A 15,853-nucleotide genomic window follows, 5' to 3' on the forward strand; every position below is an offset into this window, starting at 1 on the left:
TAAAACACATCTCAACTTCACAGACTGAACTTTTGTAGGCCTGTAGGCCTTTACTTGTGTTTATCGTGTATGTGAGCGGGTATGGGTTTGTGTTTCAGGAGGCCGTCATCACGCCCGTGTCATCAGATGTGCTGTACCTGTTCCGGGTCCAGGCCGTGTGTTTGAGTGACAAGCGTAGTGACTTCAGCCAAAGCATGCTGTTCAGAGGTACACAAAAAGTTGCTCTTAAAAGGTTTATTTTAAGATTTAAGCATTTATTCTTATTTACATTTCTTTCTTTGTTGTGTTACAGCCAACACCACTAGGATATTTGAGGGTACAAGAATAGTGAAAACTGGAATGGTAAGTTTTTAAATCTGTCCAGCAGGTGGCAGCACTGTTTGCTTTTTTAAAGGTCCTCACCTGCAAATAAAACCATGGCTATGTTCAGTATAATTTACTACCACACTACTTTTAATATTTATGCAGTTATTAGTATGCATACTTCAGTATGTATATTAATTTTATGTATGCACTGAATACCAAGATGAGCCACTACAAAAGAGTAGTTATATATATATATTCTTAAATTAAAACACAATTTATAGTTTTTAATTACAAACCTAAATGTATTTATTATTTGCACAAGCAATTAAAAGTTTTTTTTTACCTAAAATGTGTTCCTGTCTCCAGCCAACTGTCTCTCCAGCATCCTCAGCAGACATGGCACCAATCAGCTCAGGCTCCTCCACCTGGACCTCCTCTGGTCTTCCCTTCTCTTTCGTATCAATGGCGACTGGGATCGGCCCATCTTCCAGTGGCAGTCAGGCAACCGTGGCGTCCGTTGTAACAAGCACCCTCCTAGCAGGTTTAGGCTTTAGCGGAGGTGTCATCTCTTCCTTCCCCAGCTCCGTGTGGCCCACCAGACCACCGCCCTCCACGCCGTCTCCCGCTTCCACTCGTCAGACTCCGGCCAAGTCGGTCGTGACCACCACCGAACCCACTTCCTCCCCGGCCTCGGATGCGGACGCCACCAGGGCCGCTGATGCCGAAGGATCCGACGATGGGGGCGAGAAGGGAGGGAAGGGTGAAAATGAGGATGGAGAGAAAAACGGAGAGGAAGAAGAGGAGGAGGAGGAAGAAAAAGGTGCAGACACTAAAAACGGCGGAGATCCTGACACGGTCGAAAAGCAGGTAAACAGCTCCGTGGTGAAAGATCATCCCACAGCCGTGCCAGATTCAACAGCGAAAGAGAAAGGAGGAAGCAAGAAATCGGAAAACAGCACAGTGCCATCTAGGGCCCCGGAGGAGGAAAACACACAGAGGATCGGTGATGAGGACACAGAAGTGCTGCCTACCAGAGAGCCGGGAGATGATGAAAGTATGACAGAAGTTATAGAGACACCAGACAGCACGGCTAAAACCGACAAACCTGACCGTGGTCACCTGCCACCTTTCTCTATACATACAGGTTAGAGATCTACACTTTCTCCACTCTCATTTTATCATACACTTTTACTTTGCTAATGGTGGATCTCAAAAAATGTGGAGATTTCACTACTGCTATCTACATGATATCATAAGGACCTTGTTTTAAGGTTAAAGCTTATCTTTATTATATTGAGATCTTTTTAATACTCCAGCATTGTGGCATTGAGTTTTGGTTGGGTAAGCATTACTCACATTAACTTAGAAATAATCTAGTTTCGGTCCTTTTGTCTTCTCATTAAACATTCGGTTCTTCGGAGTCCCGTCTTTGTGTCCCATGTGAGCTGACGGTTTTATCTCCACTGTTTGTTGTCTTTTATTCTGCGTTCCTCAGCTTCCTCTCTGTGTCTTCCTCTTTTTCAATCCTTCCTCATCCTTCATTTCGTGATTCGACATTTTTGTTTTGGAGGCAGAGGCTTGGCCTACTTTTCCGGTCCGGAGAGGATGAGAGCGGAAAACTATTTCAGCTGTAGGGAGTTAAAAAATGAAGCAAGAAAGTAATAGAGTGGGAGACTCCATATTTAGCTCTCTAGCACTGGAGTTATGTTCATCGTGTGTGTGTGTGTGTGTGTGTGTGTGTGTGTGTGTGTGTGTGTGTGTGTGTGTGTGTGTGTGTGTGTGTGTGTGTGTGCGTGTGTGTGTGTGTGTGTGTGTGTGCCTGCAAGGTCCAGAGATTGAGTCTGTTGTCCAATGCTTTTCCTGGCATGATTGTGAGTATGTTTGTGAATGTGAGATAGTAGTGTGGACCGTACTATGGAGCAGTTAGCATCACGCTACATCTGGACCACCGGAGGTTTGCTGTGGGTTTCTGATCTTTCAGATGTTCGAGGTGTGATGCTGTGGTAACTGCTGCCAGATTGACTTTTCAGTTTGTGATTGTGGTATGTTTGTGTGTGTGCGTGTGTGTGTGTGTGTGTGTGTGTGTGTGTGTGTGTGTGTGTTACAGGTTTGGTTTTAGGTTGTTTTGGTCCTGGAAATATAGTGAAATATGTCACCAAAAAATTATATTGCATGATCTTTATTATGAGCTAGATTTTGTTAAATGTCAACAGGTTGTGTAAAGGTTAGGGTTAGGGGTATCCAGTTATACACTGAACTAAAGTCTATGAGATGTCCTCATTAATATATAGTGAAACAAAACTGTTAAGCAGGTAAACATTAATGTATTTTATATCTGTCAGTATTAAGTAAATCATCAGTAAGTCTACATTTTCTTATATTATTGTTATGCAATTAAATTGTTTATTATTATTATTATTATTATTATTTAATTATTATTTAATTATTATTATTAATAATAATAATAATAATAATAATAATTTAATAATAGCAATAAGAGCACATGATTAACATTTAAATATGTATAATTGCAATTATCAGCATTCTCTATTGAAAAAAATAGACAGAAATGTATCAACAGGTCAGCCACTTTTATGTTTGTATTTTCACATGAACATTTAGATGTGTCTATTATTTTTATTTTTATTTGTATAATAATAAAACCTATAATAGTCCCAATAATAAATAAGCATAATAATGTGTATTATATTTATTATATCATATTATAGTTATTTATTATTAAAAAAAATATGTATATTTGTCTTGATCAACCTTTGCTTTTGAAAAAAGGTTGTATTATTATTATTATAAAATAAATGTATTATTTATCATATTTTTTTATTTCATGAAACTTCTGATGTGGATATTATTATTATTATTATTATTATTATTATTATTATCCTAAGACCTGGATGACATCACATTTTTTTGTTGTTTGCACCATAATACTTAATTCTGTGTAACTGTAACCTGTTGTACACAAACATGGACAATTACCCTGCTTCAAGTTCAAAGAAAAATATTTGCCTAATATATATTTATTGATTCTTGCTAACCCCAAATAGCTGGAAGAAATCTGAAAAAAAAAAGACAAAACTAAACTCTGGTCTTAGGAGGTTATTTATAAATAATAGAAAATAATACATAATTTTTGAAAAAATTTCAGAAATGTATTATGTATAATCATTCAGTTTGTATTTTTACATGAACCTTCAAAATGTGGATATTATTAGTATTAGTATTATTGTTTATAAATTATAGAAACTAATAAATAAAAAAAATGTTTTCTTTGAATTTTCACATTATGTGACTATTATTATTATTATTATTGCTTATAAATGAAATATAATAATTAGAAATGTTTCATGTATAAAATATTTTTAAATTAAACTGATACTTTTAAAACTTAACCTCTCTTTGCTATACCTACAGTATGTTAATGTTAACCCTGTGTGGGTGTGTCTGTTTGTTTTAGAGCGTACGGTCGTCTCCAGTATGTACCCAGTGCCTGTTGCAGGCAGGATGGAGTGGATCATCCCTCTGGTGGTGGTGTCTGCGCTTACCTTCCTCTGCCTCATCCTGCTGCTGGCCGTCCTCGTCTACTGGAGGTGAGTGACACTGACCCATACTGACAGATTCACTTTCTTTCTGACTCAATGAATCGCTGACAGACTGATGGAAAGACTCCCACCGAATCACTGATCTCCAGACTGACTCATTTAGATAGATACAAGCGATTCTCTGATTGAATCAGGCAAAGTCTTGCAGGTGAATGTCTATCGCTTTTAAACACTTCATCTGTTTTATTGCTTTAGAGTTTGGCAGCTATGCGTGTTTGTGTCAATTTGAATCCTGTAGCTTGTAGTTTATCACTCTGGGGCCTCCGGTGTCCCCCGGGCCCTGATGGAGAATGAAAACCAGTTAGAAGTGTGTGGGTCCAGCGTGTATAAAGTGTGTGTGTGATGTGTCTCTGGTGACAATAAGTAAGATAGAGAGAGGCTTAAGTCTTCCCTTAGGGCATTGCTGAAGTGATGGGGTGATGCAGAAGTGGTTACTGGGCCCCTGTTGCCATGGTCACACCTGAGACGATGTAAAAGTGTCTAATAATAAGATGTATATGTGCGTTTAATTTTATTTGACCCAAAACCTGCTCTGAAATGGAAAATGTTTAGCATATTATTATTATATAAAATATTTTATATATAAAAACTGTAGTAAAACTTTACAATAAGATTCCATTTGTTAGATATCCTAGTTCAGTGGTTCTCAAACTTTTTCAGCCTGCGGCCCCCCTTGTGCTTTGCAGCCCCCCCAAATAAAATTTTTGATGAAAACCAGTTATATAACTTTGAACTCTCCACATGTCTGGGCTCCCCGCTCTGGTCCCGAAACGGCCATCTGCTGCCTCCTCTGAAACCCAGGGGTTATGCAGTACCAGGGGTCGTGAAATAAGTTTAGCCTTTGCCCAACCCTCTGCGTGTCTGATGTAATACACAAAAGAGGAAAACAAAGTCATAGTCTTAGTAGCCAATATAATACATATCATAATTAACATAAACAATGAAAAGCAAGATCTCTCATTTGATGGGAAAGCTATTCGGAGGTCTGTTGGGTATTAGAATAGACTTCAGACCTTTAATTTGTGGGTGCTTATGTGTGTCTTTAGGTTTAATCTGCTCAGCAGACTGACTGAGATTAGCTTTAACAGTACACGCTAATGTCTCAGTCTATGTTAGATCAGATATCTTTACCTTCTGTCACCTCTGTGTGTGCGTGCGTGCGTGCTTGCGTGCGTGCATGGTTTTGTTTTCATGCGTATATATCTGTTAATGCATGTGCCATACGTTGACATGACAACACATGTGCCGTGTGTTTACGGTACTGTATGTTCCCATTTAGATGTAGCTGAGTACATTTGTGTGTGTTTGTGGTGTGGGGGGTTGTGGATCGTGTGTTACGATGTCTGAAGTCCACCTGGAAACATTAACTAGGATGTGACACTTCCTGTGACCGTCTCATGGAAACAATCCAAGTCAAATATTCATTTATCTCTAACAGCACACACACCTCAAGCTCTTTAGTTTACAACTATTTCCTCTCCTTTATGGTGTTGTATTTTTAATCTTTTCTTTCTTTAACCTCTCCCTTTTTTTCCTGTGTTATGACAAAGATCGGAGGTATTCACAGGAGTCTCTTCAGTTCATCGAACGTTTGTGTTATGCATTTAGCAGATGCTTTTATCCAAAGTGACTCAAGAGGACATTCAATCTATACATCTATATGTCTTTTATCAGTATGTTTGTTCCCTGCGATAAAACCTATGACCTTTGCGGTGCAAACGCTATGGTCTCACACTGAAAAATGATTCATTCAATTTACATTTTTAAGGTAAGTGTTTGCAATCAATTTGTTGAAGCAACATTTAAACAAAAGTTTTTTGTTTTGTTTTGTTTTTCTAATTTTGTTTGTTTAAATGTAGCTTAAATAAATTGATTGCAACCACTTACCTTAAAAAAATTAAGTAAATTAAGTAAATTGAATGAATAATTTTTTTCAGTGCACCATTAAAGCACAGGAAATCATCTCTATGTACTAAAACCTAGTGAGCGGCCTACCTAGATAGTAGTATTGTAGAAGTATTTGCTCTCCAGAATGCAAAGTCTCAGAGCTGCACAATTACACAAAATTATGATTATTTTGTCCAAAATTGAATGCAGATATTTGTCATGGAAAAAGATTTTCCAGAATGCATTGCATCAAACTCAAAAGATAATAAGAATTTCGAAAGGATGACGTTTCTAATTTCTATTCTATGTAAAAAAAGTAATATTAATAAATACATAATATATAAATGGGTCAATGACGTAACGTTAATTATTTTGTGTCTGTATGGTTCAATTAAATGTAAAAGGGTTAAAATTTCAAAATAAATCTGCAGATTACTTGCATACATTATCTTTTTTGAGGACCAAGTCAAAAATTTCTGATTTTATTTCATTTTGAAATACTATTTTGGGGGATGATTGCAAAAATGTCAATGTGGTGTAACCGGTCTGTGTCAATTTGTATAACTATATTCATAAAAAAGTGGAATAAAATATAATCATCTAGTTTAGTGTAATATGAATTTTTACATACATTTTTACATAATTTGCCAAAGATTATTTAGAAAACAGAGCATATGTTTTCAGCATATGTCAGGACAAATATTACAAAAACGCATTAAATATTACATTTAGAATAAATTTAAAATAATTTTTTTAATGATTGCACTTACATGCCATCAAGGTGGATAAATATTTAATATTCTTTGGCGGTTACACCATTTGACATTTTCAGGTCCATTCAGTCTTAACTTTCATAAAAAATGCTGCAAATGTAATTTTTTATTGCATAAAATCAACATAAATACACTATGTGCATTGAAATAAACCTGATGCATGTTTTTAAAAAAAAATTTTAAAAGATTTTTGAATTTCTAAATAATATAAATATGTACATGATTAAGTCAATGCAATCCGCTCCGCACAAATTGAACGTTGACGCGGGAAACGCGTGAGTTGAAAAATCGGAACTTTGGCTGATATTCGTGCCCCGTTAACCAATCACGAGGTTGCCCTAATACTGACGTGACTACAGGGAGCGAGTGGAGTCGCAGAACCCCCTCCAATGACTAGAATTTCTTGTGCATTTTATATAAAATTATAAAAATTATTATTATGGAAAATAAAAATTAGGAATATATAGATATTTCAGCCTATAATCAATATCAGCAGATAAAAGCATTATTTTTAAATAAAGGACATTGACCAATTGATAAAAAACAGTCCGTAAATGGGTAAGATTATATCCTGGCAATCTAAAGAAATATATTGCAGTTTGTATGCTCTGCACGTCAAGGATTTCATGATATAATACTTTAAAACAAGGAGTAAAAAGCTAAACTTTCAGTAGATGTAATACCATGTAATCAAATATCAGTATCAGTACACAAATTTTGTATCAGTGCATCCCCAACATATAAATACACACATATTTCTGTATGGGTTTGATGCCAGTTGGAAGGCCTATATAGACTTGTGTTTAGCAAGGTAGTGCACAAGGTTTTGTACAAAGCAAACGTGTCCACAGAGGACACAAAGCCAATAACTTCATCACTGCCACGTAGCCGCCGACTGCAACATGTTGTACATAATTCACTTCAGAGGTATTTAATGACTCAGGCATTGTGTTACAGCGGTGCGATTATTCATGTGAAGCTACACAATAAATGCCTCAGGCACAGTGTCCAGTTTGACTGGTTAAAGTAATGTGTGTGCTAATAACACTCAACATTTCCTGCTCGCCCCGGCCCTGCTTTTGTTCCACAGATCAGACCTGTTAAGCATGAAATTTCGCAGCGCCTGTAGGGAGGGTTTCTCTGACAGTCTGAATCTTCTCGGAGAAATGTTCACAGCGGACGCATGTCATTTGTGACTCTTTCCCAAACTCGTACAGTAACCAGAGGCTGTCGAGCTTAGAAAAGGACAAAACACGATTAGCTGAAATTGTTGTTTAGCTTTAAAACGACGAGTAAGGTAGCAAAACGTTAATGATTTTTTTTCTGGGTTTTTTTCTGGGTTTCATTTACTTTCATTAAATTAAAAACTGAATTGTAGAGTTTTCTCCTTTTACGTTTCGTGGAAGAAAGAAAGTTAAGCAGGTTTGAGTAAACGGTGACAGAATTGTCCATTTCAAGTGTACTATCTCTTTAAATCTAGTCCATCTTAAAGGGATAGTTCATTTAATCTTCTTCAAGTTGTTCCAAACCTGTATAAACTACTTTGTTCTGTTGAACACAAAGAAAGATATTTAAAAAAAAAATTATAAGCAAACAGATCAGAGGCACCATTCACTTCCATAGTATTATTTTTCGCTTACTGTTGAAGTCAATGGTGCCCCAGATCTTCGTCCTCTGTGTTCAGCAGTACAAAATAATTTATACAAGTTTGACGGTGAATAAATGATGACAGAATTTTCATTTTTGGGTGAACTATCCCTTTAAACTTTTTCATTACATTTATATTTATGCATTTGGCTTGTTATGATCCATGCATTTTGTTGTGCAAGACTTGCTAGGTTTTTATTCTTGTTTGTTATGGTTTGTTGGGGTGTTTTTCTGTATCTCTTTCTTTGGTCATAATGAAGTTAAATGGATTTAAACAAAAGAATGGAAACACAAAGGAGTGTCCAGCTGGAGGAGTGTACTGTACAGTATGTGCGTGTGTGTATCCAGAGGGAAAGGCAGCAGGTGTCTTTTAGTTTATCAGATCAGTTCTGGGCTGATCTGAGATCAGTGGACTGTTCACGACTGACCCCGGCAGCTCTCGCTCTTGTGTAAAGTCCTGTGCATGTGATATGTCAGGACCAACCCTCTCTCCAACCCTCTCTCTCTCTCTCTCTCTCTCTCTCTCTCTCTCTCTCTCTCTCTCTCTCTCTCTCTCTCTCTCTCTCTCTCTCTCTCTCTCTCACTCTCTCTCTCTCTCTCTCTCTCTCTCTCTCTCTCTCTCTCTCTCTCTCTCTCTCTCTCTCTCTCTCTCTCTCTCTCTCACACACACACACACACTTGGTGTTTCTCAGGGGAAGCATGTGGATCCTGCTGTCTCCTTCCACTTTTAAAATCCCTCGGTCTTTGCAGGGATGAACAGCTTATGTTCTCTTCTGTGCATCAAATACAGGTAGGGCAGACAAAACTCCCGCTGACTTGTTGAGTTGACGTCAAAAACGTAGGCTTTAGGTAACTTTCAAACAGCACATTCCTACCTGTCTCTCTTGATTTCTGTGTGTTTTGTTACTGGCTGTAGGTTTTTTCTCTTATCGGTTCTCTGGTGAGCTAGACAAAAGAAGTAAAACCAGTTTATGGTATTGACGTCTGTAGCAGATATCTTATTTTTTCTTTTTTTTACAATGGAGATCCACAACAAGTTGTGTGTTGTAAACTATAGTATATGCACTTCAGTCAGATTGGCTGTTTGTAGATATTTTAGTTCGAAAATATAGAGTAGATCTTTTGCATGAGAGAAAAGAAATGCATGTGGGATTACTGACACTGCCTGTGTTTTGGGACAAACTTGTCCTACATTTCTTTCTTTGGGGACATGCTAAAATGTTTTTTTTTAGTCACTAAGATGTCTGTAGAGAGCCACTGTAGATTTGTACTAAAGCAACATACCTAAATATGAATTTAAAGGAATTGTACATTCTTATGTCATTGTATTAACTTTTTTTTTTTAAGAAATATGTATAAGTAAGTTTAGCTTCGATTTACAATTAAAGTAGATGACGATGACCAGCAGCTGGCATCTTCTAAAAACCATTAGAAATATTTTAAAAGTTGTCCATATGATCATACAAATAAAATAGTTTCAAAAGACACAAGAGTATGGAAATGACGACTGTCCCTTTAAGAAAGTATGTGAATTGACCCTTAAAAAAATGTGTTTGAAGTGTGCGCTGTAATCTGTGTTTGAATTGATTTACGCTTTAGATAGAGAGTTCAAAGTTCACCTTGATCCTGTCAAACATCCCCAGCAGCATCTGTGTTTACTCTGGTGGAGATCGTTACATAAACCACACCTGATGGCAACATTAAGCTAATGTTGATGTGTTGTCTATGACTGTGTTTTGACTGTCTCTCTCTCTCTCTCTTTCTGTATTTCAGGAGGTGTTTCCAAACGGCTCATTTCTACGTTGAAGACAGTAACTCGCCCAGAGTTGTACCCAATGAGAATATACCTGTTATTCCCATTCCAGGTAGGCTTCATCGAATTTGTCTCTGATCAGTCAATCTCTTATCTTGAACCCATAGTCACATTTACACTGATTCTAGGTCAGGTGTGGCAGAAGTCATTGATAGCTATCAGCAGGTGGCAGGTGCTGTGATATGATCAAATGCTGGAGTGGTTTTGAGTTTGTGTCTTTCTTGTTTACCTGTTGCCATATGGGTAACAGGTTGGATTACATGAGATTTTTAAGTGTGTGTGTGCGAGACCTTAATTCTGCTTGCTCTACAGCCTCTTATTCTGTGTGATTAGTGTAATGACCCATGAATGTAAAAATCCATGCCTTCATTGATTTTGACATGAATTGGATCTGATGAAGTTTTCAGCTCCTGGAAAATAGGGAGAAAGCCAGATGTACTCGCAAGCATGCTTTGAGGGTCAAGCGCCATCTTGTGTTTGTGTAGTAGTGTTACTAATGTGTTATTATTATTGGTTTTCAATAATCCCCAAAACCTACCTAATGCTTCATCAGGATGTTGATGAGGCTGATTTGGTATTTTTAAATTATGGGAATTGGCCGATGAATGGTTATAGATTTGCCAGATGATATTATAGAGACTTGGGGGTTGGGCTGTTTCACTTAGTACAGTAAGCAAACACCCACCCACCCACAAAACCCTAGCAACTGCGTAGTAACATGCTGTCAGGCAATCACAGCACCTTGTCAACTGCATAGCAACTCCCTGGCAACCACCCACAACTTTCTAGCAATGGCATAGTAACATGCTATAACACAATCAGAACTCCTGGGCAACTGCTACTCACCGGCACCCACAACACATTAGCAATGGTGCTATAAAGCAATCAGATACCTTGGCAACTCCCTGGCAACCACCCATAACATGCTAGCAATGGCAAGTAACATTCTATAATACAACCAGAATTCCTGGGTAATTGTATAGCAACTTGCCGACACCCACAAAACATTAGCAATGGCATAGCATGTGCAATAAAGCAATCAGACACCTTGGCAACTCTCTGGCAACCACCCACAACTTTCTAGCAATGGCATAGTAATGTGCTGTAACACAATCAGAACACCTGGGCAATTGTTTGCAACTTGTTGGCACCCACAACATGCTAGCAATGGCATAGTATGTACTATAAAGCAATCAGACACCTTGACTACTGTATAGCAACTTCATGGTAACCAACCACAACTTGCTAGTATAGTAACATGCTATAAGACATTTAGAACTCCTGGGAAAATGTATAGCAACTCGCTGGCACACAAAACACGCTAGCAATGGCGAAGTACGTGCTATAAAGCAATCAGATACCTTGGCAACTCCCTGGCAACCACCCAGAACACGCTAGCAATAGCAAGTAAGTTAAATGCTATAATACATCCAGAACTCCTGGGTAACTGTATAGTAACTTGCCGACACCCACAAAACATTAGCAATGGCATAGCATGTGCAAAAAAGCAGTCAGACACCTTGGCAACTCTCTGGCAACCACCCACAACTCATTAGCAATGGCATAGTAACGAGCTATGAAACAATCAAAATACCTTGGCTGCTGCATAGCAACTCCCTGGCAACAACACGCTAACAATGGCATAGTATTTTGCTATAAAACTGTCAGAATATGTTGGCAACTGCATGGCAACTCCCTGGCAACCACCCAGAACATGCTAGCAATCAGTAGTAATGTACTATACATCTATTAAACACGTTGGTAACTGCGTAGCAACTCCCTGGCAACCACCCACAACTTTCTAGCAATGGCATAGTAACATGCTATAATACAATCAGAACTCCTGAGGAATTGTTTATCAACTTTTCGGCACCCCCAACATGTTAGCAATGGCGTAGTATGTGCTATAAAGCAATCAGACACCTTAGCAACTGCATAGCAACTCCATGGCAATCATCCATAACTTTATAACAAGTATGGCATAGTAATGTGCTATAACACAATCAGAACTCATGGGAAACTGTACAGCAACGCGCTGGCACCAACAACATGCTAGCAATGGCATAGTAATGTGATATAATGCTATCAGAATAACTTCACTTTCTAGCAATACCATAGAAATACCTTGGCAACTACATGGCAACCACTCGCAGCACCATACAGGCATATGCATGCACTTTTAGGCTTTCAGAACACTTTAGCATAGAAACCCACTCATAGCACCCAAGCACCATAGTGACTATTATTACAATCACCACACTTGTATTGCTACTGACCTTGCCAGTCACTATTGTGTGATGCTGGAGTGCCATTTAAAATGTTCAGAAATGTTCATCGTTGACTTTTGTTTACTGTAAACTGGATTAAAGAGCTTTATATATTTGTGAGCAAAATATGAGAGTGAGTCAAAAGAGACACTGTTAAGTAGATTTAAGGAATCGCAGGTCTTGTTAGGTTGGTTTGGGGTCGCTGCGGTTTCCAGAGAAGACAGCTGGCATTCATCTTGACCCTCTGCTCCCACACACACTCTTTGACATGCATACACATTAGCCATTAGGATAGGAGCCAAGAAAATGGCTCTTCCTGGCCAGTATCTTACTTTGGCTCATTGTCCGTGTGTGTTATTGGGTAAATGATTAACAGAGAGTGCAGTGGAACAGAAGTATTTGGGGTCCGAAGATTTTAGTCGCTGTAGTGGAATCCGTTCTGGCGACTGGGGCCAAGATCTTAATGCAACGAGAGCCATTGATTTGCTTGGGCTTTCCCATAAGCACTTTATTGGAACCAATTTTCATTGTTAAGCCGTGGCACAACTCACAATAGGGGTGGCATGGTGCCCTCAATCCAATTTAGGCATCTGTGTGCCAGCTTGGCAAAGACTGGGCTTGGTATTTACAAAGATCTATTTAGTGTGCAATCTCTCTCAATCACCTTTAGCATTTTAAATTAAGAATTTTACGCTAATGTATTGTTAAAGTGATATGAAATATGATTTTATGTTTTATTGCCTGGGGCAGTAGGGCATTTTGTGGAGGCTTCAAATGATCTAAAGCTTTTTCAGACCCACTGACTTATTACAATGAAACAAAACCGTGTTCCTTTACGACCTTGGTGCTACAGACAGCACATGACTACAAAAGTTGTATATACTGTACCTAATTGTAAATATTACTGTATTGTACTGTAATATTTAAATGAGAGGAAATAAGCTAAAACACAACAGCTAAAATTGGAGCTAAAGAAAAAGATCTGGATACAGGCACAGATAGAAACTAAACATTTGAAGCAGACCAAACAAGACCTTGACATACAAGACTAAGCCTACGTAAACTGCAGGTGTGTCTCTGAGATGAAGAAAAACAGTAACATTTTACAAAATGTGCAAAAGGGGAATGTTTAATCAACTAGGATTAACATGTCAAGTGATGAGTTATGTCAACTTTATTTTATAAGTTCCAGCAACTCATCATTAGCTAAAATTAAATCCAAGTTGATTAAACGTAAAAATGTAAGTGAGAGAAGCACACATGGTATACCGATTTTTTTTGTCCTTTTTATTAAATGTATAATGTGCAAGTATAAAGTTAAAGGTGGGGTGCACGATTTTTTAAAAATATATTTTGGAAAAGGAAATCGGGCCGCCTACCAAAACACACTTGTAGCCAATCAGCAGTAAGGGGCGTGTCTACTAACAAACATCATTGCCTGGATTGCGTATGGGTTTTCAGAGATCGCGCACCCCACCTTTAAGGCAAAACATCCACCATCGTACCATTCTCCTTCATAATTTCATTAAAGAGCCCCTGTTTTCCGATTCAAGATTTTACACATCCTTACCCAAAAAAAGTTACTGGGTTGATATTTTTCATGTTTTCTAGGTTGATAGAAGCACTGGGGACCCAATTTGAGCATTTAAACATGGAAAAAGTCAGATTTTATCACGCTATGACCTTTTAAGTTAAAGTGGATGTATGTGTCTAGCTGTGGTTATTGACAGAGTTCAGGAGTCTGGTGGCTTGGGGTGAAAGAACCGTCATGCATTCTGACCATGAGGGCTCGAATGTTTCTGTACCCCATGCCTGATGACAGAAGGGTGAAGAGTTTGTGTAAGGGGTGTGTGGGGTCATCCAGACTACTGTCAGCTTTGCAGATACAGCGTATGGAGGGAAGAGACCCCAAATGATCCTTTTTAGCTATCTGCTGCAGGGTCTGTACTATAGTTTGCTATTCAATGCTATACTAATACTAAAGTATGCCATAATATAGTAAAAGTGTGTTGAGGATATCGTATTGAAAAACACAGCAAGGTTTATTAAGTTTATTAAGGAAAAGGTGCTTTGAAACTCTTGTCCTGCAAAGTTTAGCTCCAACCCTAATCAAACACACCTGAATCAGCTAATTAAGGTCTTACTACACAAACTAGAAACTTCCAGGCAGATGTGACGAAGCAAGTTGGAGCTAAACCCTGCAGGACACCGGCCCTCCAGGACCGAGTCTACAGGGTCTCCTCCAACCACATGTCCAGTTTTATGCTTTTCTTGTCACAAAATGTCCAACAGATTTTTTTTCTGGCTCTGTTTCAGACGATATGGAGGCCATTCCTGTCAAGCAGTTTTACAAACACGTTTCCGAGCTCTATTCCAATAATCAGCATGGATTCTCAGAAGACTTTGAGGTAAGATCTTCTCCAACACAAAAACACCTTCTGTAGTATTACGCTCCTAAATTTACACAACCTACCGGTCTCGTGTGGTTCTGGTGGTTTCGCTGCAGTGGTTCAGGTTCTGGTGGCTGTCTGTGAACAGCTGGGCCGGGATCCCCACGCGGATGTTTGTTATTTCTGGCAGAGTTGCCCGGCCAGTTCATGAGAATAAATGAGGCCATCTGAGCCGTGCCGTCTTTTCATGAGTTTTTTGGACTCTGTGCTGTGCGTGTTTTTGTGGAGCCGGAGGCCAGGAAACCACAACAACGTTCTGTCAGGCTAATGTGATGGCAGTTTGTACAAGAATGAGCAGTAATTAGTTATCCATTGAGTCTTGAGCCACGACATCTGCTCGTCCTGTCAAGGGCACAGCTAAATATCGGTGAACAATCTGAGATATTTGGCTTATGAACATTACCTGAAGGACCAAGCTGCGTGCACACACACACACACACACACGCACGCACACACGCACGCACGCACACACACACACACACACACACACACACACACACACAGAGTAAATGCTTTATTCATTTAACTGAATGAATATGAACGAAAACATAATGTCTTCAATCAGGGGTTTTCAAAGTCACTTGAGGGATAAGATGGGTCACACATATTCGCCTTGCTGTTGGTGACAGACACAAAAAGAGTTTAGTCTAATTAATGACTAGGAATGATATGATATACCATAAATTATTTTGATATTTCAATTAAACTTACATTTCATTAATAAAATGATATAAAAACTACTCCATTATAAAAGCAGTAAAATGTGTATTTTATTTTTTTAAACGTTGGTGGGTCCCGGGATAGATTATACATATTTAAGTGGTTTGCAAAATGAAAAGTTTGGGAACTACTGTCTTTGATCACCATTCTTTCCATTCTGTGGTACCAAGAAGTACAGTAACTTTTTTGGACCATGTACTATGGTATTATTTGAATTACTTTAAAATACCGTGTTATGTGACAATCACAAACACTTTTTCTCATGTTATTATTATAATGCATTCTGATTTAAATTTTGTCACTGTGCATGTCGTGGCAAGCGAACCCACGAACGTGATGTTGCACAATGCTTTACTAGTTAAGCCTCATT

General features: G+C 38.4%; 1 protein-coding gene across 3 annotated transcripts in view; it reads left to right on the forward strand.

Annotated features, from left to right (window-relative positions):
- The window catches only part of ptprga (protein tyrosine phosphatase receptor type Ga), a 313,371-nt gene that overhangs the window by 276,324 nt on the left and 21,194 nt on the right, over nt 1-15,853 (forward strand). For 2 of the 3 annotated variants that reach the window (XM_065241771.2, XM_065241772.2), the window contains exons 10-15: nt 99-207; nt 293-342; nt 673-1,450; nt 3,782-3,914; nt 10,007-10,098; nt 14,630-14,721. In XM_065241771.2, the coding sequence (XP_065097843.1) occupies nt 99-207; nt 293-342; nt 673-1,450; nt 3,782-3,914; nt 10,007-10,098; nt 14,630-14,721 (1,254 nt within the window). Of the gene's footprint in view, nt 1-98; nt 208-292; nt 343-672; nt 1,451-3,781; nt 3,915-8,415; nt 8,425-8,993; nt 9,024-10,006; nt 10,099-14,629; nt 14,722-15,853 lie in introns of all 3 variants that reach the window. The other variant, XM_065241773.2, reaches the window with a different exon arrangement.

This window comes from Paramisgurnus dabryanus, chromosome 14 (genome assembly GCF_030506205.2).
Source record: "Paramisgurnus dabryanus chromosome 14, PD_genome_1.1, whole genome shotgun sequence".
NCBI classification, from domain to species: Eukaryota; Metazoa; Chordata; class Actinopteri; order Cypriniformes; family Cobitidae; genus Paramisgurnus; species Paramisgurnus dabryanus.